The sequence below is a fragment of the Scatophagus argus genome, chromosome 20, assembly GCF_020382885.2.
Source record: "Scatophagus argus isolate fScaArg1 chromosome 20, fScaArg1.pri, whole genome shotgun sequence".
In the NCBI taxonomy this organism is placed as follows: domain Eukaryota; kingdom Metazoa; phylum Chordata; class Actinopteri; family Scatophagidae; genus Scatophagus; species Scatophagus argus.
In genome coordinates this window covers 2,011,514-2,036,054 of record NC_058512.1, presented here as the reverse complement: position 1 = coordinate 2,036,054, position 24,541 = coordinate 2,011,514, and the positions used below count along the sequence as shown (strand labels likewise).

At 41.1% G+C, this 24,541-nt stretch overlaps 6 protein-coding genes across 11 annotated transcripts; 4 read left to right on the top strand and 2 right to left on the bottom strand.

Annotated features, from left to right (window-relative positions):
• The first annotated feature begins 467 nt into the window (after positions 1-467).
• LOC124052102 (transmembrane protein 150C-like) lies at positions 468-3,220 on the top strand. Of its 2 annotated transcripts, XM_046376021.1 has the most exons (8): positions 498-930; positions 1,141-1,231; positions 1,354-1,407; positions 1,485-1,520; positions 1,625-1,692; positions 1,821-1,948; positions 2,037-2,214; positions 2,853-3,220. In XM_046376021.1, the coding sequence occupies exons 2-8, from the start codon at positions 1,158-1,160 to the stop codon at positions 3,059-3,061; spliced, it is 747 nt and encodes a 248-aa protein (XP_046231977.1). In that variant the 5' UTR covers positions 498-930; positions 1,141-1,157; the 3' UTR covers positions 3,062-3,220. The 2 variants fall into 2 exon arrangements, with proteins under 2 accessions (XP_046231978.1, XP_046231977.1); XM_046376022.1 differs by lacking the exon at positions 2,037-2,214 and having other exon boundaries at positions 468-930; positions 2,867-3,220.
• Positions 3,221-4,789: 1,569 nt separating this feature from the next.
• tmem150c (transmembrane protein 150C) lies at positions 4,790-6,945 on the top strand. The gene is made up of 8 exons (XM_046376023.1): positions 4,790-5,023; positions 5,234-5,324; positions 5,447-5,500; positions 5,578-5,613; positions 5,718-5,785; positions 5,914-6,041; positions 6,130-6,307; positions 6,423-6,945. Exons 2-8 carry the CDS (start codon positions 5,251-5,253, stop codon positions 6,608-6,610), a joined length of 726 nt encoding a protein of 241 aa, XP_046231979.1. The 5' UTR covers positions 4,790-5,023; positions 5,234-5,250; the 3' UTR covers positions 6,611-6,945.
• Positions 6,946-7,487: 542 nt separating this feature from the next.
• enoph1 (enolase-phosphatase 1) lies at positions 7,488-11,666 on the bottom strand. The gene is made up of 6 exons (XM_046376020.1): positions 11,336-11,666; positions 10,492-10,593; positions 9,759-9,961; positions 9,333-9,465; positions 9,011-9,134; positions 7,488-8,478 (listed from the first exon to the last, which is right to left on the bottom strand). The coding sequence occupies exons 1-6, from the start codon at positions 11,417-11,419 to the stop codon at positions 8,339-8,341; spliced, it is 786 nt and encodes a 261-aa protein (XP_046231976.1). The 5' UTR covers positions 11,420-11,666; the 3' UTR covers positions 7,488-8,338.
• A 69-nt stretch (positions 11,667-11,735) lies between these two features.
• LOC124052100 (heterogeneous nuclear ribonucleoprotein D0-like) lies at positions 11,736-15,439 on the top strand. 4 transcript variants are annotated; one of them, XR_006841932.1, is made up of 9 exons: positions 11,736-12,227; positions 12,391-12,559; positions 12,658-12,819; positions 13,030-13,161; positions 13,300-13,399; positions 13,702-13,857; positions 13,962-14,051; positions 14,403-14,504; positions 15,298-15,439. XR_006841932.1 is itself a non-coding variant. In XM_046376018.1 (8 exons), the coding sequence occupies exons 1-7, from the start codon at positions 12,061-12,063 to the stop codon at positions 14,027-14,029; spliced, it is 954 nt and encodes a 317-aa protein (XP_046231974.1). In that variant the 5' UTR covers positions 11,736-12,060; the 3' UTR covers positions 14,030-14,051; positions 15,298-15,439. The 4 variants fall into 4 exon arrangements, 2 of the variants coding, with proteins under 2 accessions (XP_046231974.1, XP_046231973.1); XR_006841931.1 differs by having other exon boundaries at positions 13,962-14,055; XM_046376018.1 differs by lacking the exon at positions 14,403-14,504.
• Positions 15,440-15,652: 213 nt separating this feature from the next.
• On the bottom strand, positions 15,653-18,776 carry si:ch73-234b20.5 (uncharacterized protein LOC449923 homolog). 2 transcript variants are annotated; one of them, XM_046376025.1, is made up of 3 exons: positions 18,622-18,776; positions 17,658-17,828; positions 15,653-16,313 (listed from the first exon to the last, which is right to left on the bottom strand). In XM_046376025.1, the coding sequence occupies exons 1-3, from the start codon at positions 18,622-18,624 to the stop codon at positions 16,176-16,178; spliced, it is 312 nt and encodes a 103-aa protein (XP_046231981.1). In that variant the 5' UTR covers positions 18,625-18,776; the 3' UTR covers positions 15,653-16,175. The 2 variants fall into 2 exon arrangements, with proteins under 2 accessions (XP_046231981.1, XP_046231980.1); XM_046376024.1 differs by lacking the exon at positions 18,622-18,776 and adding an exon at positions 18,191-18,528.
• A 1,354-nt stretch (positions 18,777-20,130) lies between these two features.
• On the top strand, positions 20,131-24,214 carry mat2al (methionine adenosyltransferase II, alpha-like). Its single transcript, XM_046375205.1, has 10 exons — positions 20,131-20,248; positions 20,497-20,602; positions 21,066-21,143; positions 21,842-21,964; positions 22,051-22,163; positions 22,297-22,440; positions 22,585-22,803; positions 22,885-23,067; positions 23,587-23,720; positions 23,804-24,214. The coding sequence occupies exons 1-10, from the start codon at positions 20,237-20,239 to the stop codon at positions 23,904-23,906; spliced, it is 1,215 nt and encodes a 404-aa protein (XP_046231161.1). The 5' UTR covers positions 20,131-20,236; the 3' UTR covers positions 23,907-24,214.
• The last annotated feature ends 327 nt before the right edge of the window (positions 24,215-24,541 follow it).

Here is a 24,541-nt window from a genome sequence, read left to right as displayed (position 1 = left end):
CGTTTTTATTTCAGTTGTTTTCCTCTAAATTTGTGAAATAAATGATTGCTGTTTAAATAAAGACACACCTGCAGTTTAAACAATAGTGGGTGACGTATCGCTTCGCTGGCTGAATAAAAACCCTTCACTGTTAAAAAACCGTTTTGTTATCGTGACTTGAAAGATTTGGTTTTATGTAAGATTGCTTTATGATGATCAATCATTCGCCTCACGTGTAATTTTGAACAGGCATATTTGCGGTAATCCTCTTTGAATGACAGGACCACTTTGGCGCATGTGCACAACGCATAGGGAAGTCTTATGTCTATGATAGTGAACCGTGTGGTATTAGTACTTTAACTTAAGTATAAAAGGATCAAAATATTTATTACACTACTTTAGTACAGGATTTCCATTTTTAAGCTACTTCATAATTTTTAAAGTATTCCGTTTTTACGCCACCACATTAACAGCGTTAGTTAGACTACTAAGTTTTTTACTGTTTGTCAGTCTGCATTATTGTACACATCAAGAATTAAAATATGAATATGATAATGATATGAAATTGCCCATTCTGCATGAATAGTTCTGTTACTTTTTACTGTGTACCACCCTGTTCGTTTCTATTTAACTTTTCCGCCCTCTTATTTTGAAAGACGAACTCTCAAACCGGAAGTGGTAATCTTTTTACTGTTACCTGCCACAGTTTCTTTGGTACCTAAAAGAAAAAAAAGAAAAGTATCTGCCTCTAGAAGCCACCACAGCGATGTCACGCCTCCGGTCGTGTAATGACGAATCGTTAACGATTTACGATCGCGAATTACTTTTATTTCCGACCATAAATGCGCTGAGGAAGTACGAGAGCGGTTTTTGTACTGTATCCACATCCGCCGCTCATTACGGGGTCACGGAGTGCTGGAACCAGTGAGAGATTATCCACAGGACGGACAGGTGAGGCATCTACCTGTGTTTCATTGACAAACCAACGAGATTACCCAGTTTTTTAGCCTTCGTCTTTACATTCTGCTGTGTTCTGCTGCTGCTGTCGGACGGTGGTAAACACTTCCTGTGTCCTCCAAGTTTACTTTGGATGGACAAATAAACATCACATCTCCCCCAGCGTGTTTCACATCACACCTTCGACACGTTCATGTCTTCCAGCTGTCGGAGGGGACGACATGTTGAAGTGCAGCCTGTGGGCTTTTCTGCCTCCAGTCTACTCTGCGTTCACTGCTGCTGGACTGTGGGTGGTGTAAGTCCTCTGAATGGCAGGACTGAGCGCCTGAAACCATCACTTTGACGGTTAAATCCTAATGTGACGCGTTTTCATCTTTGTTTCTCTGCTCCCTCCTGTGTTTTGATGCATTTGAACAGGTACTTTGTCGCTCTCAGAGATGGGAAAATAGCACCTCTGGGTTCAAAATACTGGTAAGAATAAAACTTATGTACAGCAAATAATGACTTTTGAATGTCTTTTTGTTAAGTTTTTTAATGTTTGTTTTTAGGTCAATGAACGGATCCCTTTACCCTCCCTACATCAGGTACACACCCATCATTTCCTTTTAGAAAATAAAAGCACAGTCACTGTTTTTATCGTCTTTGTTGTAGAAGAGCTAATGGAGATGTTTCCCTTTTCAATGTTCAGTGTTGCAGGCAACTTTCCAAAAGCCAGCTGCATCTTCAGCGAAGTCATGAACTTGTCTGCGTTTGTGGGTAGGAGCAGCCAGTGCTGATGGCCTTAAAACAGTTGGGGTACAAGATCCAACAAATGCAGAGGACGACAGCATTCTGTATTTTTGGGCATGGAAACGTGTTATTCTGTTGGTTCTTCTCTGTTGCAGGGTTCATTATCGGCTTCCTCAGATACCTTCAGCTGAAACCCAAAGTGACAGCAGCTTGGCTGAACGTTGGCAGTCTGCTGGGTTTCTCTGCTGGCTGCTTTGGGATGACACTCATAGGAAACTTCCAGGTAAACACTGACGGACACCGACACGAATTCGACGGTTTATGCGCCACTTTGCAGATGGACTCACTTCCGGGTGTTTGTTTGTGTTTAGCTTTTCACTGACATGATTACACACAACATTGGAGCCTTGCTGACCTTTGGCGTGGGGACGTTGTTCTGCTGGGCGCAGTCCTACATCACCATGACAGTTAACATACAGAACGAGGGGAGGAAGACGGGTATCGTTCGCTTCCTGCTGTCCGGGTTCATCACTGTCTGCTTCATACTGTGTATCCTTTACTCACAGCAGTTTACACACACACACACAACATGTAGGTTCTGCACAGCCCTTCTACGGAGAGCCTGTTCACTTCCTGTTACCGCCATTGTACCAAAATTGGCTGCTGTTCACCTGGAGGGGACTTGCATGGTCGTCCTCAGTGAACAGAAGTGAATGGAGCTAAGAGGCTAAATGAGTTATTTGCTAATAACTTCTTCTCTTATTAGAATTTCTTTGGTTTTTGTCTCTCAGTCAAAACCTGAAAGCTGAAAACATTTGAGATAATGTAAGTAAACCACTCAGCAAACTATATAAGTAAAGGTCTGCGTGTGTTGTGGATGTGTAGACACAAGTGTGGTCTTTCTACATTTTAACCAATCAGAAGCAAGCACTTACTGAGCCTTCATCAGCACTGGATCAAACTACAGGACTTCTTATCTTTAGCAAGTTAAAATACTACAAAATATCAGAGTTAATCAGTCATCAGAAGAGCTGCAGATGAATTTCTGTTGCTTGACTGGAAGGACTTTATTTCTGCCCACCTGTGGAAGTGAATCCCACATTAAACTTGATGCAGATTGTGGTAGCAGGATGTGAGCCTACAGGTTTCTGTGATCTGTCTGTCTCGCCTTAACTCACCTGACGCAGACATTTCCCTGCAGGTTCAGCAGCAGCACGGACAAGCGGCGCAGAGCCAGTGGGCTCTGGTCATGTTCTTCCTGCTCTTCATCAGCACCTTTGCCGTCGAGTTTCGTCACAGCCGCTTTGTCACCGTGTGCACAGAGGACTGTCGGAGTCCGGTGAGCCTGTCAGAGAGCCTGTCTGCAGGGTCCAGGAGTCAGCGAAAACAGCTGTGACTCCGTCTCAGCTCACTTTATTTCATCAGAGTCGAGTGTTGTGTTTCCTGCTCTGAGTAATGTTTTAAAAGCAACACCAAAGATCTCCGTTTACAATCCTATTCCCTTGTGTGCAAAGAAAATCATATAATTTAATTAAAGCTTCTTTTTTTAACTTAACAGACTTGATTATTGGATTGTTTTTGTAGCTTTTTACATGTTTTAGGTTTGGGAGGTTGTGTGAGTGTCCACCAGCTCCACCAGATCACATTACAACAATAAAGGACCATGTTGACGTTGTCATTAGCTGGGGGGGACTCAAAAATTTGAATCATGACTAAATGTACTTTACCTTCCACAAATGCAAATCAAGGTAGTGGTAGTTAGACACTCATTCAATGGTGGAATATGAGATTGCATTTATTTTTGCTCAAGTGTTTTCATGGTGTGGTATTAATACTTTAACTTAAGTAAAAGATCTAAATATTTCTTGCACTACTTCATATATACAGTAGTGGAATATAACAATATTTCCTTTTTTTCTACTTTATACTTTTTGAGGTATAATTTTATTTTTTCCAGAGGCAAATGTTGTACTTTTTACTTCACCAAATTTTTTAAACAGCTTTAGTTAGGCTACTAGTTTCTTCACTGCAGAAATACAAAAATGTAAAATCAACTAATAAATGATTATGAATCATTACAAGTTAAGCTACCCAGCAGTATTAAAACTAATTACAATTAGTTCCACCCTTTCAACCCACATTGTTCAAGTTCTGCACACATTAACGTATAGAGAATTGTAACATATCAATATCAGATACGTTGCTGTGAAATGAGCCATTCTGCATGAATACTTTGGGTACTTTTTGTTGTGCATCACCTCAGCCCTTCTACGGAGAGCCTGTTCACTTCCTGTTACCGCCATTGTACCAAAATTGACTGCAGTTCACCTGGAGGGGACTCGCATGGTCGTCCTCAGTGAACGGAAGTGAATGGAGCTAAGAGGCTAAATTAGTTATTTACACTTACGTCTGGACAAAAACGCCCAAATTTTATTTTGTTTTTTGCAAATATAGTATTGTTGATACATCAGACCTGAAATGGAAAAATACCAATATCTGTTTGTTTTTCTTACAGGGCAGGCGGTTTTGCGCATAAAGTGCTAGCATTCCGCTAATGTATGCTGATTGGTCGGTCAAAGATTTACGACTAGCAACATTACGTTACGGTAGGCTAGCTTCACTTACGTAAACATAACCATCGGTTTTTATGTATATCAGAATCAGAATTCCTTTATTTATCCCCGAGGAGAGATTCTTTAAATAATCTTTGTGTATTTTCCTAATGATGGCGACAGCAGAATTTAGAATCACAGTTAAAACAAAAACTTGGTGCTTGATTAATGTGTGAAACCAATACGGCGACTTGCGTAAACCGGTGCTTGTGGCCACAAATACTTACGCGAAGGTATTTCATTAAATCTAATCTAATGGAACTAAATCTGTTGTCTCCCCACCTCTTGTACCGAAAACTGTTTTATTTTTTTTTAACCCCATAAAAGTTTAATTTTTGGGCTACAGCTCCATAAAACCCTATTCATTTAAGACTACCTCATGAGTGCTCCGACAGAACCGAAAGTTCTGCGAGTGCGAGTTTAGAAATTCTCTCGTATCACATTAAGATCACAATGTTTGCATCTATTCGTCATTTCCGCCCTCTTGTTTTGAAGGGCGAATTTTCAAACCGGAAGTGATAAACTTCTCAATGATTCTTGAATTCAGAAGCCACCACAGCGATGTCACGCCTCCGGTCGTGTAATGACGAATCGTTAACGATTTACGATCGCGAATTACTTTTATTTCCGACCATAAATGCGCTGAGGAAGTACGTGAGCGGTTTTTGTACTGTATCCACATCCGCCGCTCATCACGGGGTCACGGAGTGCTGGAACCAGTGAGAGATTATCCACAGGACGGACAGGTGAGGCATCTACCTGTGTTTCATTGACAAACCAACGAGATTACCCAGTTTTTTAGCCTTCGTGTTTACATTCTGCTGTGTTCTGCTGCTGCTGTCGGACGGTGGTAAACACTTCCTGTGTCCTCCAAGTTTACTTTGGATGGACAAATAAACATCACATCTCCCCCAGCGTGTTTCACATCACACCTTCGACACGTTCATGTCTTCCAGCTGTCGGAGGGGACGACATGTTGAAGTGCAGCCTGTGGGCTTTTCTGCCTCCAGTCTACTCTGCGTTCACTGCTGCTGGACTGTGGGTGGTGTAAGTCCTCTGAATGGCAGGACTGAGCGCCTGAAACCATCACTTTGACGGTTAAATCCTAATGTGACGCGTTTTCATCTTTGTTTCTCTGCTCCCTCCTGTGTTTTGATGCATTTGAACAGGTACTTTGTCGCTCTCAGAGATGGGAAAATAGCACCTCTGGGTTCAAAATACCGGTAAGAATAAAACTTATGTACAGCAAATAATGACTTTTGAATGTCTTTTTGTTAAGTTTTTTAATGTTTGTTTTTAGGTCAATGAACGGATCCCTTTACCCTCCCTACATCAGGTACACACCCATCATTTCCTTTTAGAAAATAAAAGCACAGTCACTGTTTTTATCGTCTTTGTTGTAGAAGAGCTAATGGAGATGTTTCCCTTTTCAATGTTCAGTGTTGCAGGCAACTTTCCAAAAGCCAGCTGCATCTTCAGCGAAGTCATGAACTTGTCTGCGTTTGTGGGTAGGAGCAGCCAGTGCTGATGTCCTTAAAACAGTTGGGGTACAAGATCCAACAAATGCAGAGGACGACAGCATTCTGTATTTTTGGGCACGGAAACGTGTTATTCTGTTGGTTCTTCTCTGTTGCAGGGTTCATTATCGGCTTCCTCAGATACCTTCAGCTGAAACCCAAAGTGACAGCAGCTTGGCTGAACGTTGGCAGTCTGCTGGGTTTCTCTGCTGGCTGCTTTGGGATGACACTCATAGGAAACTTCCAGGTAAACACTGACGGACACCGACACGAATTCGACGGTTTATGCGCCACTTTGCAGATGGACTCACTTCCGGGTGTTTGTTTGTGTTTAGCTTTTCACTGACATGATTACACACAACATTGGAGCCTTGCTGACCTTTGGCGTGGGGACGTTGTTCTGCTGGGCGCAGTCCTACATCACCATGACAGTTAACATACAGAACGAGGGGAGGAAGACGGGTATCGTTCGCTTCCTGCTGTCCGGGTTCATCACTGTCTGCTTCATACTGTGTATCCTTTACTCACTGCAGTTTACACACACACACAGCATGTAGTTTCGGGTTTCCGCGATCTGTCTTCACGTGCTGTCGTCCTTCGTGTGCGCGCCTTAACTCACCTGACGCAGACATTTCCCTGCAGCTTCAGCACCTGCACGCACAAGCAGCGCAGAGCCAGTGGGCTCTGGTCATGTTCTTCCTGCTCTTCATCAGCACCTTTGCCGTCGAGTTTCGTCACAGCCGCTTTGTCACCGTGTGCACAGAGGACTGTCGGAGTCCGGTGAGCCTGTCAGAGAGCCAGGAAATGCAGCCGTAGGACTGCGACGCCGTCTCATGTTTGTCGGCTACGCCGCTCACTTCATGTTCGAGTCCGGCGTTGTGTATTTTATTATCCGAGTTATGTATTAAAAGCAACACCAAAGAACTTTACAATCCCGTTCGTTGGTATGCAAAGAAAACCATATCGCTGGGTTAAGGCTTCCTTCTTTAACTTAACAGACCTGATTACTGGGTTATTTTTGAAGCTTTTTACGTGTTTCAGGTTTGGGAGGTTGTGCGAGTCTGCTGTATTGATGACATGACTTAAGATATTTTAAAAACGCGCCTTTTAACTGTACACAATAACTGTAAATACAATACAGAATGTGTGGAGTTTTGTTTGTTCATTGTTTTGAATAACTGAAACACTGTTTTTGGAAAGATGAAGCTGAGGATTGAAGGTTACTTAGCTGAATTTAATTTAGCTTAACTTAGCTTAGCTTAACACGAAAACTGGTAAGAGAGAAACAGCTTTTGGGTGAAATTACATTCTACAGTTAAAAACTGAATTAGCTTAGCATGAAGACTTGAAACAGTTGGTCCTGCCCCCACAGAGTTAAATAATATTTTTTAACTATTATATAGTTTAAAACTAAATAAATTAATATAAGATTCCGTGTTTCTGGTCCAAAAGTTGCTAGCAGCTAGTTAGCTTAGCTTAGCCTAGCATAAAGACTGGGGTTGCTGCGGGTCAACAAACTGTTTTATTTGTACAAAGAGTGTCATCTCAGTCTTCACATCTTACTCTTATTTTAGGACTTGTGTTCAATGGGCTTTTCACTATTTTACAGTCTGAAGTATTTAATGTACAAGCTTTGTCCAAGTGTTGATTAAGACAGTCAAACATGAACATTTGGACTAAGAGCAGACAGACGTCTGTGTGAGACAAGGCATTTATTGAAAGAAAGTTTTTAGATCATCATTCCTGAATAATAGCAATTATGTTAACACGCAAATCCTTAATTTAGCAACTTTAAGTTAACTTTCCAGCACCAACATTACAGATGAACAGCGAGGATGGCACACTTAAACAGACACCAGTCAGCTGCGAGGGTTTGAATTAAGACATTCGTACAAAGTCTGAAATGAGCTGCTGAGTGCATCTACACTGTGGCTCTACTTTCTAAAACATTAAAATGTTAAACAGTTCAGTCACTTGATAAAACTTCATACATCTGCAACATGTGTGTATGTGCAGAGGGCGAAAACAGCACATGAATGGAAAACGTTTACAAAATGGTGACAGCTACAACACACACACACACACACACACACACACAGTTGGGAAGTTTTAGTAACACTTGAGAGGTTCAGATCTGGAGACCACATACGGTTCATCTAAAAGGTAAAAAGGTGAAGTAACATGACAGGTCATGTGCAGCTTCCTTCAGGCTTCTGTTAGCTTCTCTGTTCCCTTCCCAGTCCGTCAAACGGTCCAATCAGAGTCATGTTCCATTTGAGTCCCCGTTTCGCTCCGTAGATCTGTTTCCATACACGTGAAAGACATCCTGGGAGACCGGGATGGATGAACTTCTCCCAGGACTTGTGGTGGCTGACTGCAGCCCCAGCAGCGTCTCCTACGCTTCTCAAACTGTCAACGTGGAATAAACAGAAACGTCAGTGTTGCAGAAAGGAAGGGGGGGAGGGTGGGGGCAAAGCGGAGAAGGAACAGGTCATTATGAGATGAAGTCAGAGAGGTCCTCCCCGCCTTCCTCCACGCTCTGCGTTAAACTCGTCCCGTCAGTTCAAGTTGGCTAAAGGATGTAATGAGGTTATAGTGGGCCCTCTCATCATCCGTCAGCTCCATGTTTCCAGGCCTGACCACCAGCACCACGTTCGCCCCGGCTTCTTCAGCCGCTTTAGCCTCTACAATGACAAAAGCACGAGTGAACACACGGATCCAAAACATAATCTCAAATTAACAGACTTTCTGCAGAGTGAAACCCAAACCATGTAACCTAACCTTACCTAAACCTGACCAACTAAAAAGTCTAAATAAATATGAATTATCGTGTGGCTTCACATTATTGCACCGATCAACAGGTGGCCGTAGCAAATCAATAACCACACGACAACACCAACAACAAAGGCAGGAAAGACGACCAACTAGTAACACTGGTGAGTAAAGCTGAAAGTAAACACAAACTTTGTCTACATGAAAACTCCCCGGAGCCCCTTTAACGAGACTCCTGCCTTTGTGTGGAGGTGCTTTGAGCTAAATACTAATGTTTGCTCACAATGACGATGCTAACACGGTCTGACTCAGAGCAAGCGTGATGTTTATCGTGTTAGTTTAACTAAAGACAAAGTACAGCCGGAGGGAAAACTATTAATTACTGAAGGGAACAAATTCTAGCCACAGCGTATCTCTGCCATAAAATCATTAAAGCCAACATACCTCGAGTGACGTCTGTCAAGAACGTGATTTCCTCAGGCTGACAGCCGATCCTCTCAGCAATCCTCTCGTAGCTTTTGTATTCTACTTTAGCTCCTATAGTGGTGTCAAAGTGACCGTCAAATAACTGAAATGAATTTAAAAACAAAAAACACCTGGTTAGCCACAAGAACAATGACATTTAGATCGTGAGTTTATGGTTATCTTTAACCAATTAAAATATAAAAAAAAACAATAAAAATGTATTTCCAAGACAAAAGTTCCTTCACTTGGTAAACAATATGTGATGTGATGTTTTGAATGGAGGCGTCTGATGAGTACTTACATCTAAAACATCTCCCTCGACAGAGTATCCAAACAGAAGTTTCTGTGCCTCCACACTTCCAGAGGAGTAAATATACACTTTCAGTCCTTGTTCTTTCCATCTTTTAATGGATGGAATTACATCCTGGTAAATCCTGTTCGCAACAAGACAACAATCAGCAGAAAAATCTAATTCATAAGATTTGATAAAGCTCACTGAACCTCACTGCTTTTAGGTCATATTTTCAGATCAAACATCATTTTTTCAACTTCCCAGTTTTAAATGCGCTGATGGACATAAGTGCAGCGAAGCCGTCCTGGCTGATGAACCATTTGGGCACACACTGTATTCATACTCATCATGTTTCTGGAAACCTTTCTAAGTCAATGTGAGCAGAGCATCTGTTCAAATGTCTGAATTTTGAAATAAAAAAATCAGCATACTTACTCGCCTTTGATTCTCCCTGAAGTGTAAGCTGCCCTCCACATGTGGCCTTGGAGCTGTTTGAGTGCTGTCGACTTCCTGTCCGCTGCCATCTGCCACAGCACGTTATCCACGACTTCCCTAATGGCCTTCTCCTCATCTGTGTGGACCGTCTGGTCCACAGCGTGGACTGGACACGAACGGTTCTGCTTCATGTCCTCTTCAATCTGTCAGGACATTCAGAGAGCATTTCAGCATGTGTTGTAATACGATTGATAAAATAACAAATAAATCATTCATCACATTGATCACAGCATTAAAATGATGCAACAGGAAGTGACTAAACATTTCTGTATAAAGTCTGCATCTTAGTAAGTTGAACAAAGGTTTGGTGAAAATGTTTACATCATGCACACACAGCGTATGTCTTTACATACAATTTATATTATATCATATTAATATACTATTGGCCTAACTGATGAATCGATTTATGAAGGATATAAGGGAGGGTTAATGAACAATCAATAGTGGCAGCAAAACATAATGGACATAGCAAGGGCCAAAGTCTACCTCCTCGCTTCGCTAAGATGTTGACACTAAGAGACAGCAGCCAGGAAGGGAAGGGCCTCCCACAGAACAGAGTGTACCAGAGGCTCATATGTACGTTGAGCTAAACGACCACCTGCAATAACCTCAGAAGAAGAGATAAACTCTGCTCTTGCTTCAGTCACACCTGAGAAGCCCTCCCCACCTTTACCTGTTTCTTTAGGAGGTGAACATCTTGCTTGCACTCGTCCTCTTCCCAGTGAGCGGACAAGTAATCCTCAAGATGCTCCCTGATGTATGGAAATAGGATATCCTGAAAGTGACAAAGGAGTCATTTGGTCAGCTACGAGAGGCTCCTTGCAGAGAGAAGAAGAAATAAATCAGACATAAAATGTACTGGTTCTTGTTTAATTATCAAACCCAGATGGAAAATATAACCAGCATTTGCTCCATTTGTCGCACTTCAGTCATTTTTTTGTGCTTTTTGTGCATAAAATGTTGTTGTTGCTTTATAGGATGTCACGTGATACCATCTTATACTGACAACAGAGCACGAAATCCATGAAATGTTTAATTGCTGTCTGTTGAATGGAGAATTTTGTCTGACATGAGCCGTCCATGTTTATGTTTTTCGGGCACTTTCTAATTTATAAAGCACAAAGTCAGATGTATCGGAGTCAGACTTTCACAGCTGTAATTATGATTTGGAGGTGGATATGTGGATTCGTTTATAGTGGGGACACTTATAATTACGATAGTTCCGACACGAGTGAACGCAACATATGGTCTGTTTCCATCTGGTATTTTTCAATGAATGTAAGAGGAATCTAAAAAACGAAAAAAGGCGATAATTAGGTAAGCACAAAATGTATTGACTGCTATAAAATCAGAATGATCACACACTGTCAAGCTATACTGATTTAGCTGACTGATGACATCTGTTAGCATGGCCGCACACAGACGTCGTTGTTGAGCGCTACAAAATTAGCTAACGCTGCTATTAAATTAATATTCAAGGCGCACTGAAAACAACGGTCCAGTCTATTGCAACTTACCTTTACAAATGTGATTGGTGTGGTTGTTCCCTCAATATCCAGCAAGAGTGCACTGGTACAAGGAGGAATTGACACAGTGGCCATCTTTTAGGAGAGTCTGCAGCTTGTAAGCTAACGTTAGCTTAATTAGGAGCAGCACCAACGCGTCAAATTCAGGCAACGCTGCTCCTCACCGGTTGCCAACTCGGACAAATGAAGCAGAGCAAAGATATCCTAAACGCCAAGAATTGTGCCACCTCGTTAGTTATCAGCCACCAGCCAGCTAGCTAGCCACCCTTGCCATCACCTCACAGCTAACACTGACTCGACTCAAACAACAGTGAGTTCACATGTTCAAAGCTGTCAGTTCGGCCTGTAGCTTGGCGGGTGGCGCTACTGAGCGTGGTTTAGCGAGAAAGACGAGAAGAAGAAAATGCGATGAAAACAAAACGACGCTCTCAAATCATCATCACTAGCACTCAAAACTAATTTCTGCCTTGCTGAGAGACGGTTTTGCTTATATTGGGAATATCTTTACAGTTGTACCCACTTAGACCAACTAGATAGCGTGCTGTGTTTAACGCCAAGAGTTGCAGCTACCGACATATCATAACAGAATATTAGCTAGCAACTAACTAGCATTAGCTGACAGCGCCAACTAGCTTAGCTTCAACAATAAATTCTGACGTAGCGTGAGTTTTCGAGCTGTTTTGCGGCAACTTTTCTTAGTCCTATAAAGCCTAAACATGTCGGAAGATTGTGAATTCGCCGATGACACGACCATGATGAGAATGGAAGAGGACGGGGAGGCTAACAGTGACGATCCAATGTCTGCCACTGGGGACTGTGGCCTGATGGGGGGCGAGGCCGAGGGCTCAAGGATTGACGCCAGTAAAAACGAAGAGGATGAGGGGTACGGTGATATTACAGTTTAACATACAAATATATTTAACCAGCCTGTGTGATGTCATTACCATCCCACAGCTGAGTTTTAAACATCACGTCATGTACTGTTTGCTTTCTCAGTCTGCAGTTATGGTTTCCTTAACTCCTTGTTACGGCTGTTTTGTTAATAGGAAGATGTTTATAGGAGGGCTCAGCTGGGACACGACTAAGAAGGATCTGAAAGATTACTTTTCCAAGTATGGGGAGGTTGTAGACTGCACATTAAAACTGGACCCAATGACTGGCCGCTCAAGGGGTTTTGGCTTTGTGCTCTTCAAAGATCCTGACAGTGTTGAGAAGGTATCGTCCTGCCAGGGTCTCTTATCTTCACTCTAAACCATCCCACATGGGAAGTTTTGCATTAAGGCGCAACTGGTTTTGATAATTTTGTTATGTAGGTTGCCTCACAGAAGGAACATAAACTCAACGGAAAGGTCATCGATCCCAAAAAAGCCAAGGCCATGAAGAGCAAGGAGCCCGTAAAGAAGATCTTTGTTGGTGGTCTCTCTCCAGACACTCCTGAAGAGAAAGTCAGAGAGTACTTTGGTGCCTTTGGGGAGGTACGTTTTTTCTAGCATTTCCAGATTTACCTTTAGTTAGTGCTGTTGGTAATTGGGATCATATTGGTTCCATTTTATCAACTTATTCCGCGGAACTCATTTCTTGTTTTGCATGACTGGGCATACTGTAAATAAGATTTTACCTGCTCTTTGTTTCAAACCACAAACACGTTTCATGAAGACTACTATATTTTTTGATAATGTGAACAGGTGGAGTCAATTGAGCTTCCCATGGAGAACAAAACAAACAAAAGGAGAGGCTTCTGCTTCATCACATTCAAAGAGGAGGAGCCAGTTAAGAGCATCATGGAGAAAAAGTACCACAATATTGGACTAAGCAAGGTACAGCCTCTTTTTTTTCTCTCTCACATAAAACTTTATTACCGTAGCTGGTTTTTGGTTTGGCACATATCATGGTGACTTTATATCACATTGATTACTGTGGGGGGAAAAAAATCAACCTGACGGGTGTCCCTTCAGTGTGAAATAAAAGTGGCCATGTCCAAGGAGCAGTACCAGCAGCAGCAGTACTGGGGAGGCAGAGGAGGATACTCATCCAGGTCTCGAGGAAGAGGTGGAGGTGAGTGGAGAAAATGTTGGCAACGTAAAGAAGAGCGTAAATAATGCCACAATAAGGAAACGTTTTGGGAAATACTTTTGTTCAATCGACATAATATGAAATTACTGTTAAGAGGCCTTTAGCTTGAATAAACACTAGAAATTGGGACTAAATGGCCCCCATAAAGTTCACTGATTAACTAACCTCCCATAAAAGCTCAGCTCCTCATTTTACCATCTGAAGAAACGTCGGACAGCCTCAGTGAAGCGGCTGTTAGCTCATGTGGTAGAAAAAGATTTTATTTAAATCTTGATTTATTGCAGGTCCCAATCAAAATTGGAACCAGGGTTATGGCAACTACTGGAATCAAGGCTATGGGAATTATGGCAATTACGGTTACAATAATCAAGGATATGGAGGATATGGTGGCTATGATTACCCTGGTTACAACAACTATTATGGATATGGTGACTACAACGGTAAGTAAATCCATCATCCGAACGGCTTGTTGAGCTTCACTTTTATGTCAACAATTCCATGTATTTTCTGTTACTGTAAAAACTATTTTCCTCCGCGCTCGTAGATCAGTCTGGTGGATATGGCAAGTCACCACGGCGTGGTGGTCACACCAACAGTTACAAGCCGTATTAATGGGGGAAACCCTCATCTTCAAGTAGGTATGTAAGAACAAAAATTCACCACTTACTGTAAATTTAAAGTAGTCCTAATTACTTTGCTGTTTGGTAACATAATGTGTAATTTCCTCTTGTAAATTTCTTTTTCTCAGCACCCTCAAGTGCTTTACAGTAGTGGTAACATAGAGGCTACACTCTTGTGGCGATTATTTTAACAGCTGGCCTTCTGCTGCCTCTTTTGCACCTTCTTTTTCTTTTTTAAACTGTAAAGTTAACAGGTAAAGTACTGCTACTACAGTAAATGGATGCCAAAGTTAAGGATGTGCAAGGAAACAGAAAAGGAAGTATGTTGTCTCCTAACTCTGACATACCTTGTTTGTACCTGCCAGCGGAGCTTCCTTGCAGGCCATGAGCTGACTCCCAGATACTCTCAGGGCCCGCTCAATGCGGACCGGGTACGAGAAGCATACGCTCTCGAATGCTGCCATTTGGTATGGTCTTACAACATCCTGTATCAGCATTTCTAAACTAAAACAATATGGGACACGTCCAGCTTTGCCATCTTTCTTTCCATTTTAATTTCTTTGCAACTGTTTGTAATGTAAAACTTAAAATATACACATGTAATTGTGATTTTTTACAGGCCCTTACTCCCCCACAAGTAATGATTACATATATGAAAAAATAACTATTTGCTTTTCAAAGGATACGTACAGCTTTCTCTGGACTTCCCAGTTCCCATTGTTAATATATGCACTCCTAATCTTATCTAAAATGCTTGTTTCTTTATTTAGCTCTTGTAGCCAGTAGTCCATGAGCTAAAACCTGGTTCGTAGTTGGACTCTACTGTGTTGGGGGATGAAGTGCTTTACTTTGTGTACATGTACTGCTCTGTTTTGTCTTACTGACAGCGATGGAAAAGCCTCCTCTTTTGTTAATTTTCTTGTGACGAATTTTCCTCTTATAACCTTTTGTAAAACAAGAAGTGTCACTACATTTCCAGAAATTTGCATGTAATGCTTTCTGTAATGTGTATTTTTGACCAATTGAAGGTTTCTTCCATTTAGTATTTGGGCTTTGACCTCTTCAATTTATCGCACTTCAGGATTTCTAGCTTATGGACTAACTTTTTGTAAATGTAAAATGTTAAAATAATTTGCTTTTTCTTATTTATGTATTTTTTTACATTGGACATAATAAACACGGGGGATTCCTTTTTTGTTTTTTATAATCAAGCATTTTTCGTTCATCTGGGGCTGATTTGTTTTTGTTTGTTTTTCGTAGGTTTCAGAGTGATGAAAGGCAGCTGTGGGCTGGTGGATCATTGGCCAGAGAGATGATGGTGTCCAGCAAAGATCACTAGCTGATTGTACAAAAAAAATCTAAAAATAAAAAATAAACTGAGCGAAGAGCACTATGACCTACAGCATATTTACCAGAGTATTTGTTGTATCTTAAAAGTTTTGATGTTTTGCATTTATTTAGATTACTGCAAAGTCCTTCTCAGCCCTTCTTGTTTTTGTATTTGTTGTTCTCATATGCTCTTTGTGAATTGCTTCATTTATTTCTTTACTGAAATGTTAGTTTGGTTTGAACAAGTCACACATATGTACACTCATATGATAGCAAAGATATAAGATACGTTGTTACAGTTCATCCTCTTTATCATAGTCATCGGTCATATAATATACACGTTATTACAGCTTGACATAATACACGGTAAATACACACACACACACACACACACACACAGGGTATTAAAAATGAGACAAAATAAAAATAATAAACAATCATCTGGATTTGTGATCCTTGTCCAATATTAAGAGTTGTATTATGTCAAATTAAAGGGACAGTCCACCCCATGTATTCTTAATTTTGCGGCTAAATGTCCCTTTAATGACTGTTGGAGTGTTCAGGGAAGCCAACTTTCTGACATTTTAAGCTCCGAGTTCCAAATTCTCAGAGTAACTTAATCAACAGGCTTTCTGATGCTATAAAATCATTTATATTTGACAAACATTTGATCTGGAAATAAAACATCTGTTGGAGCTGAGCTGATCTGAGACTCTTCGCGAGTGCAATTACAAGCTTTGTGTTGGTGAGCTTCTCCCGCCAGCTCGATTGCTTTCAGTCCCGGGCTGCTGACAGAGTGCCAGCAGGTTTTAGATAACCTTTGTGGCGAAGAGGATGATGAGGATGACGATGATCAACACAATCACACCAATTATAATCATCATCTTAATGTTTTTCCACCAGTACTTCCTGGCAACCCGTGTGGATGTTCTTTGGAACGAGTCCGCCTGAAAATAAACATAACAGAAACCTGATAAAACCCCAGTGATGGAGCATTGTGGGTAATGTAGGCTCCAGACAAGAAAGAGAAATGTGTGGAATAAAAAGACGCCCTAAATGAGTCACGTTCACCATTAAGTAACGTGTAACTAAGCACAAGTACTGCGCTTCAGTACAAATTGTATTTTATTTCCAATTTAAACAGCTTTATATTTCCACTCCAGTCCATCTCAGAGGCAAACATACAGCACTTGTTACTGCACTACATCTTATCTTCAGGTACTGGCTCTGGACGCAGGACTTTTACTTGGTGTGGAGTATTTTCACTGTGTGCTGAATGCTTCTTCCACCACTGACATCCTGACTCTTTGACCTTAATAAGTTTCAAACTACTAGTGAATTAATTATGAATCATATTCTGGGTTAGAAAAAAAGACCTAAACGAGAGTTTTTAAAAAGTTATAAACACTTATAGTTTGCTACTCGAGAATTAACCACATTTATGCAGTGTTAATGAGGGAGACTGACTATGTGGTATGTGGTACTACAATCTCATAAGGTAATTCATGTAAAACAACTTCCTTAAGTACAATCAGTAAGCAGTAATTAGGAGGCTGTTGGTGGGAAAACTCTCAGTTAATGGCTCATCGGGATTATTACAGTAAGGTCATACAGAATAAGGCATTAATAAGTTCTTTGATATCCAACTAATATACATGTTGATAACCAATGGTGAACATGTGTTCCTTAACAAAAAAGTGTCACCATTTGATCCTTTTGAGTTTGACTGTGTTTCAGGACTGTACTGGCACCAATGCAATAATGTAAAAGTAGTATTAACGGTACTGATGGTTTGTGGTTGCCAACATAGGGGTCAGGCCCCTCACAAAGGTCAGAAGATGAGGTGTGATAAATGGCAGAGGAAAGAAGAAAAGTTTTATCATCTCATGGCAGTTTTCATTTGTTGGGTGTTTCTCTAATCTTTGCCTTTTTATGAAATACTGTACATATTAGGCCTCAAACAGGTTATTTAAATTAAACTGTCTTTTTAGAGCGGAGTTTAGAGCGGAAATGAGTCCTTCCTACAGACCTGAAACGTGACAGGAGGCCTCAAGTAGATACTGTTGTTTTATTTATCTGTAAAAGCTAAGCTGAAAAGAAACTAAACTACTCACCAAAGCTGTCACATAAATGGAGTTACGTTAGAATTACAACATTTCCTCAGAAAAGCAGAAACTTAAATACTTTAAGTAGTTAGCTACAGTGCTTCAGCCCTGTTTTAATGAGTCGTGTATGAAAACCTGATCCATAAAGAACACAGTCATCCTGCACCATCACGATCGGACACTTACAGAAGCCTGGAGGTCGCCAGTCTTGTCAATCAGGTCGTCTAATCTGTCGCCCCTCTCCAGCACTTTGCTGATGTTGTCTTTCAGGATAACTTTAACCTCGTTGACCTGACTTTGCACTTGGTCAATTTTAGCCGACGAGCCGGAGGCCGGCGTCTGAGGGCTTGTGTTATCCTGTGAAAAACAATGAACAGATCTGATCAGAATCTGCACACATTTACTGTCATGAACACCACAATGAGAAACACATGCAGTCAACAGCGACCTCTGTAGTCACGCTTTTCAGTGGCCAAACTTCACTTCCTGCAACTTAGACAACAGGAAAATGGTGCTATCAGATCACCGAGGCCTGCGTGATTGGCAGGTGAAAACCTCAAGTAGTGTGGTTACAAAGTAGACCTGGTCAGGAAACGAGGACAGACGTACAGGGAATCCCTTTTAGATACTATCAGGATGAAAAACATGTCCAAAAAGAACAACACTTGAGATGAAAACTTTACAAAACGTCAGTGTATTAGAAGAAATACTCCACTTACCATAGAAGCACCGTTTCTCAGTCACAACCGACAAAAAACAACTTCATACAAAGAACAAAAAGCTCCACAAGCGTCCTGTTATCCACTCCTGTCCGTATAATAAACAGAGATCTGAGCCTGTTGTGGCTGTGTGAGTCACACAGTAAGAGCTGAACAAACGCCTGCTGAAGGTTGCACCTTTCCTGTGTTACTCATTAACCAACCCGTGATCTCAATCAAAGTCTCACTGGCTCAACAGGAGCCAAACATCATCAACATAAAGAACTTGTCACATCATGGACACACAGTGTTGTCATTTCCTGCTTTTCATGAACTACGCTGCCACATATTCAGCACGAAAGGACAACAGTATCAACAACAATTTCAAACATAAAAAAGATGAAAATTCAATTTAACCAACCTGAACTGATCTGTTATAAACATATACATACCATCAGCTGATAGATGGAGGGATGTAGGCCAGCGTTGAACTGATAAGTCTGGCCAAAGGGCTCTCTGCTCAGCACAGGGATATTTGCAAGGCAATAAAGGGGTGAAGTCACTGTTGCTTCACTTCATTTCCTCATCCTGTGCTGTGCAGTTTGTTATTTCAGCAGTAAAGCAGCCAGCGCCTGACAGCAGTTTATGTATGCAGATCCACTTCACTCATGTTGATGTCTAGGTTAGCATATTTAAAAAATGGATTAAAAATGCTAGCAATATAGCTATATAATAACTAAACTAATAAAGAAATATGTCACTCCACCTAATAGCAAACCTTTGGACCTCTTGTCAAGATGTTTATTGAGTGGAATTACATATTAAAAGAGATAACTGCACTTGACTGGCTGCTACAACTCTAAATAGCTTGTTAATGATTGTACTTTTAGCATTTTTTGCTATGCTAGCAGCATAGCACCAGGGTTAGCAGTGTTAGCCTCCACTTTGGCCCACACTGAAATATAAACAACTGTTGGGCGGATTGCCATGAAATTTCCCTACAAGATGAATCCTGATGACTTCTGTGAGCCCGACTTTTTCTCTAGCGCCACCATGAGGTTAACATTTTTGGTTTTGAGTGAAATGTCCCAGCAACATGATGATGTCCCCTGACTTTACATGCAGTTCAATCTTCAGGTCAGTTTTATAAATCTGTCCAATTATTCTGGTTCATGACCAAATATCTATGAAAATATGAAGATATTTTGCTCATCTTCAGCTGTAGCTACAGTGCTAATTAGAAGATATTAGTATGCTAATATGTGAAACTGAGATGGTGAACATATGATAAACCCAATATCTGCTCACTGTGAGGCTGTTAGCATGCTAACATTTAGAGTCAATCTGCAGTGTAATACATAAATAAAATATTGCTTCTATCATTCCGCATAACTACAACAGCTTTCTACTCAATACTAAAATTCATTCCTTCCTACTTTTGTTCTAATTTTTCCCTTAATGTGTTACAACAACTGAAGCGTGTGTGTGTGTGTGTGTGTGTGTGTGTGTGTGTCATGACTCATACAAAGGAAGTAGAGTAGTAGAGTGGAGTGTGGGAAAAGAGGAATAAATAAATGTAGACTGTATGGTGCTGGAAGTATTGACATATTTTACTGAAGTAAAAGTAACAACACCTCAATTCAAGAACAGTCTTATACAAGCTCTAACTATCAAGAAAATGTACTTAAATTACAAATAGTCAAGTAGCAGCAATAATCATTCATTATGTAGCCTCTTCGTGTATGTGCATGTGATTTCTCAAAGTCAAATAAAAATACATAAATGAGTCTGCAATGTGCCTTATATTACTAATCAAAGTGGTGGAAGGCGTATTTAGTCTTAATACTTGAGTAAAAGTACTAACGCCACACTATGAAAGTACTACACAAGTATTCCCGCAAAATGTTGTAAATACATAAAGTGTATCGTTAAGCATCCGCCTCAAGCTGCGTCATAACAGCGACATCTTGAGGCTGTCCTCGCCGCTGCCTGAAGGACTTTCGCTCGTAAACACTCCTCCTTCAGCCCACACATCCGTCTCCAAAGAGAAGGCCCACCGGAAAGGACATGAGAACAGAAGTTTGTAGTTTTCTAAAAACATATTTGCAACTACTGGTGAAAACTTGAATCAGCCGCTTTTAATAATTCTGCGCTAAATCCGCACGTCCTCAGTCGACTTTCCTGCTGCAAAAGCATCTTGGCTCAACCCCCTGAGTTAATTATTGCTTCTTTTTCTTATCAGTGTCGGTGGACACCAAAGCTCGTCCTCACTTGAAGTGCGGCGTTTTATCCACACGTTTAATTTAGCTGTTTTTAATTCCGTTAAGTTTAGCTTTTCCGCGCCGAGCGACGAGCCGAAGATGAACCCCAGCGGAACCCGCAGCGGCAGGACTTTCCTGTTCACATCCGAGTCTGTCGGAGAAGGACACTCCGGTACTGTGGTCATGTTTACACATGTTTAGGAAGCTATACCGAGTATGGACATGTCTGGACATGTTGGGTGCAAGAAGTACTCATACCCTTTGTTTAAGTAAAAGTAGAAATACCACAGTCTGGAAATACTCCGAGTGAAAGTCCTAAATGTAAAACTTTATGTAAGCGTACAGACGTATAATCAGCAAAATGTGCAGTAGTGCAAGTACATTTACTGTGTTCACTGTACAGTTCTGCCCTGCTCGTGCTTTAATCGAGTATTTCCTTTTTTGCACTTTTAAGTTTTGTCAGATAAACTGAATCCTTTATTTATTTATTCATTCATTCATTCATTCATTAGACATATACTTAAGTGAGTCTAAAAATTCCCACGATTTGTCAGGTTTTGAAGTGCACAGTATTATTTACACACTTTATATGTTTAAGGTTTCTGTTTTTAAGTCTCTTGACTTTGTGCTCACAGATAAAATGTGTGATCAGATCAGCGATGCTGTACTTGATGCGTACCTGAGCCAGGACCCGGACTCTAAAGTGGCCTGTGGTAAGTACTCTGTCTCATGATGCTGCTGCTGGCGCGCCAATTACTCTCAGTAGCTAATGACTCCGAATAATCTCAGAACAGCAAAATGTCTATTCAAGAAGTTTTTAAAAATCATATTGAATACAAATTATTTTTTTCATAAGGAGGAGACCTTTCAGTATTTTTTGATTTAAAAAATTCTTGCGTATTGAATACTTTCTGTCCTACTGAAAACCTATTGAAACATGAATTTTATGTCTTGTACACAGAGTTTACACAGAAACATTAAACCTTTTTCTGATCTGTCAGTGAACTAACTGGAAAGTAACACAAGCGTGTTTTAAAATCAGAAATCTTGTCCTGAGGACCAAATCTAAACTCAAATAGTCGCAAACATGGAGGTAGTGACGCCGTCAATACTTTTAGTTTCAAAGGTGTATTGATAACTACTGATTAAACATTCAATTATCTTTTACTGAATCCACTTTTGCCCTTTTAGTCAAAGTTCACTTAAGCATTCGGTCACCGGCATTCAATCAATCCTCAGAAACTTTTGTTCTCTTCTGTTATTCTAATGAAGATGTGTCAGATAGAAAGTACACAAGAACCAGACGTTTGGAAAAATTATGACCAACTCTGATTATGTACCGCATTCAGTACAGCAGTTTGTCTCATGAGGTCCGTTTCACGGCTTGTAAAAACACGATGTGTTGTTCCAGAATGTGTGGCGAAGACGGGCATGATTTTACTGGTCGGAGAAGTGACATCGAAGGCCAAAGTGGACCTGCAGTCAGTGGTCCGAAATACCGTGAAGGCCATTGGCTATGATAACTCTTCCAAAGGTGCAGTATGGTGGGATTCCTTCTTCTTATTTAATAACCAGCTGTGTAAGTGAATTGAGCTAATGAGTCCCACCTGTGGTCTGCAGGTTTCGACTACAAGACGTGTAACGTGCTGTTAGCGCTGGAGCCGCAGTGCGTGGAGATATCAGACTGTGTGTTTGAAGGCAGGGATCAGGAGAACATCGGAGCAGGGGACCAGGTTCAGCTTCTGACCTTTAAATCCAAACTGCCGTGTTTCACCGCATGAAAATAAGCATTAAAAAACATATTAGAGGAGGTTTTGAATTTGAAGATAAACGTAACTTCTGACTGCTCGGACTGCATCTCTTCAGGGTTTGATGTTTGGCTACGCCACAGATGAGACCGAGGAGTGTATGCCTTTAAGCATCCTTTTGGCTCACAAACTCAACTACAGGATGAGGGAGCTGTCACGCAACGGAGACTGTCCCTGGATACTGCCAGACTCCAAATCGCAGGTGACCCACCTGCCCTTTTGGACCTGTTTGACTGTGACCTTTAAAATGTGACATTCAGCATCTCTCCTCATCTCATCCCTCAGAAGGTTTTACTGTATCGTCGCTGTGCTGTTTGCTTTTAGCTTTGTGCCCTCTTACCTGCAGGTCACAGTCGAGTACAGAGACAACCATGGAGCCATGGAGCCTCTGCGAGTTCACACTGTGGTCATTTCAGTTCAGCACACCCCGGACATCACCCTGGAGGAGATCAGACACAATCTGATGGAGAAGGTGGTGAAGGATGTCATTCCTGGCAAGTACTTGGATGACAAGACCATCTACCATCTACTGCCAAGTGGGAAATTCCTTAAAGGTGGCCCACAGGTGAGGAAACCACAAAGAAAGAAGAAATGTATCTGATGTTTGGGGTAAAGCAGGATTTGACTGATGTTTTTTTATCACCAGGGCGATGCAGGACTCACAGGCCGTAAAATCATAGTGGACACATACGGTGGATGGGGTGGGCACGGGGGAGGAGCTTTCTCTGGAAAAGACTACTCCAAAGTGGATCGGTCCGGAGCATATGCAGCTCGCTGGGTCGCCAAGTCTTTGGTCAAAGCCGGACTGTGCAGGAGAGTCCTCGTCCAGGTGAGGAAGTTTAAAGCTGTACTCACTTGTGTAATCAGTTTTAATGATCCTGCAGCTGCTGTGCATCATTTTACAGTTTTCAAATGAGGGTAAAACTGTGCACATGCTAGCTGGAAAACAGCTAAGTTTGTGGTAACTCTGTTGTAAGTGCTTATCAGCTGTTCTTAGAAACACTTCTTCTATGGGCCTTTGAGCTGAACTGCGCAAAACTTTTAGAATCACCAATCAGCTCAGATCCAACAGAAAACCGCTGCTATAAAGTTAAGCAGACACGAGAGGCTACATTAGCCCTGCTGGCCAAGGCTAGCACTGAATGCCTCTTTTCAGCACCTGCTGAGTCATTGGCAGCTCCTGCAAACTCCACTCACTGACAGGTTGTTCCCTGCTTTATAGAAAGGAGGGATTCTAGCTGCATTATGTGATGATGGCAAGTAGAGCCGCAATGACTAGTCGACTGGACTTCAACCATTCATGAGTTAAAAAGACTTTGATAGCTGATTTCTGGTCTGTTTGGTTCAGATCTCCTATGCTATCGGAGTGAGCCATCCGCTGTCCATCTCGGTGTTTCACTACGGCACGTCGAGCAGGGACGAAGACGAGCTGCTGCAGATAATACAGAAGAACTTTGACCTGAGGCCTGGAGTCATCGTGAAGTATGTGCAGTTTTCTCAAAGCTTTGAACACTGCCTTCTTCTGTAAGCATAACAGTGCGATCCTGACCGTGTTTCTTTTACAGAGAGCTGGGACTGAAGCGGCCGATTTATCAGGCCACTGCCTGCTACGGTCACTTTGGCAGAGAGCAGTTCCCCTGGGAGAAACCAAAGTCTCTGGTGTTTTGAGTTTGAGGGTCGATCACATTCCGGTTAAGAAGTCCAGTCTGAGTGACTGAATTCCACATGCTCTAAATGTTTCTCTGTCCTTTCTTAATTTATGACCTTAAATTGTAAAGGCAGTGATCAGTGCCTTCTTTTGAGAATGAATTTTGATTTGGATTTTTTTAATCATGGTACTTTCCTGTATGAAAAAACCTGTTAGCATTCAAAAATAATTGCACTTTCAGAGAATAATTGTGAAACACTGTCAAATTTATAAAAGTCCTGTGTTTTGGTAATGTGTAATAAATCACATTATGCTGATGAAAATGCTACATAAGCCTTCCTGGATTACTTTATTTAAAGTTCAAAAAAGTACTTTTAGAATTATTGATGTGAATGTGATGATTGATGTGTTCATAAATGTAATGTCTTATAATAATACATCATAATTTAACTGTTCATTATTTTTCGTATTATTAATCTGGATCTGTAAACTTGGAGTGCAGATATAAAGTAGTAGAAAATTGTAATACTCAGGTAATGTAAAGGTACCTCAAAACTGTACTTAAGTACGGTATTTGAATTAAATTAACTACTTTTAACCACTTTCTGTGTTCCTACTTTAAGTACATTTTGCAGTTAATACTTATGTGCTTAAA

Bases quoted from the DNA above. Each gene is read 5' to 3' on its own strand.
- tmem150c (XM_046376023.1), top strand. From the start codon at position 5,251: ATGTTGAAGTGCAGCCTGTGGGCTTTTCTGCCTCCAGTCTACTCTGCG. The intron at 5,501-5,577 runs GTAAGAATAAAA...GTTTGTTTTTAG, and splicing joins CCTCTGGGTTCAAAATACCG to GTCAATGAACGGATCCCTTT. The intron at 6,042-6,129 runs GTAAACACTGAC...GTTTGTGTTTAG, and splicing joins CACTCATAGGAAACTTCCAG to CTTTTCACTGACATGATTAC.
- LOC124052102 (XM_046376021.1), top strand. From the start codon at position 1,158: ATGTTGAAGTGCAGCCTGTGGGCTTTTCTGCCTCCAGTCTACTCTGCG. The intron at 1,693-1,820 runs GTAGGAGCAGCC...TCTCTGTTGCAG, and splicing joins GAACTTGTCTGCGTTTGTGG to GGTTCATTATCGGCTTCCTC. The intron at 1,949-2,036 runs GTAAACACTGAC...GTTTGTGTTTAG, and splicing joins CACTCATAGGAAACTTCCAG to CTTTTCACTGACATGATTAC.
- LOC124052100 (XM_046376018.1), top strand. From the start codon at position 12,061: ATGTCGGAAGATTGTGAATTCGCCGATGACACGACCATGATGAGAATG. The intron at 12,820-13,029 runs GTACGTTTTTTC...TAATGTGAACAG, and splicing joins ACTTTGGTGCCTTTGGGGAG to GTGGAGTCAATTGAGCTTCC. The intron at 13,162-13,299 runs GTACAGCCTCTT...GTGTCCCTTCAG, and splicing joins ACAATATTGGACTAAGCAAG to TGTGAAATAAAAGTGGCCAT.
- si:ch73-234b20.5 (XM_046376025.1), bottom strand. The intron at 16,314-17,657 runs GTAAGTGTCCGA...GTTTATTTTCAG, and splicing joins CTGGCGACCTCCAGGCTTCT to GCGGACTCGTTCCAAAGAAC.
- enoph1 (XM_046376020.1), bottom strand. From the start codon at position 11,419: ATGGCCACTGTGTCAATTCCTCCTTGTACCAGTGCACTCTTGCTGGAT. The intron at 9,962-10,491 runs GTAAAGGTGGGG...ATGTCCTGACAG, and splicing joins TTCACCTCCTAAAGAAACAG to ATTGAAGAGGACATGAAGCA. The intron at 8,479-9,010 runs GTATGTTGGCTT...TTGTCATTGTAG, and splicing joins CTTGACAGACGTCACTCGAG to AGGCTAAAGCGGCTGAAGAA.
- mat2al (XM_046375205.1), top strand. The intron at 22,441-22,584 runs GTGACCCACCTG...TCTTACCTGCAG, and splicing joins TGCCAGACTCCAAATCGCAG to GTCACAGTCGAGTACAGAGA. The intron at 23,068-23,586 runs GTGAGGAAGTTT...TGTTTGGTTCAG, and splicing joins GCAGGAGAGTCCTCGTCCAG to ATCTCCTATGCTATCGGAGT.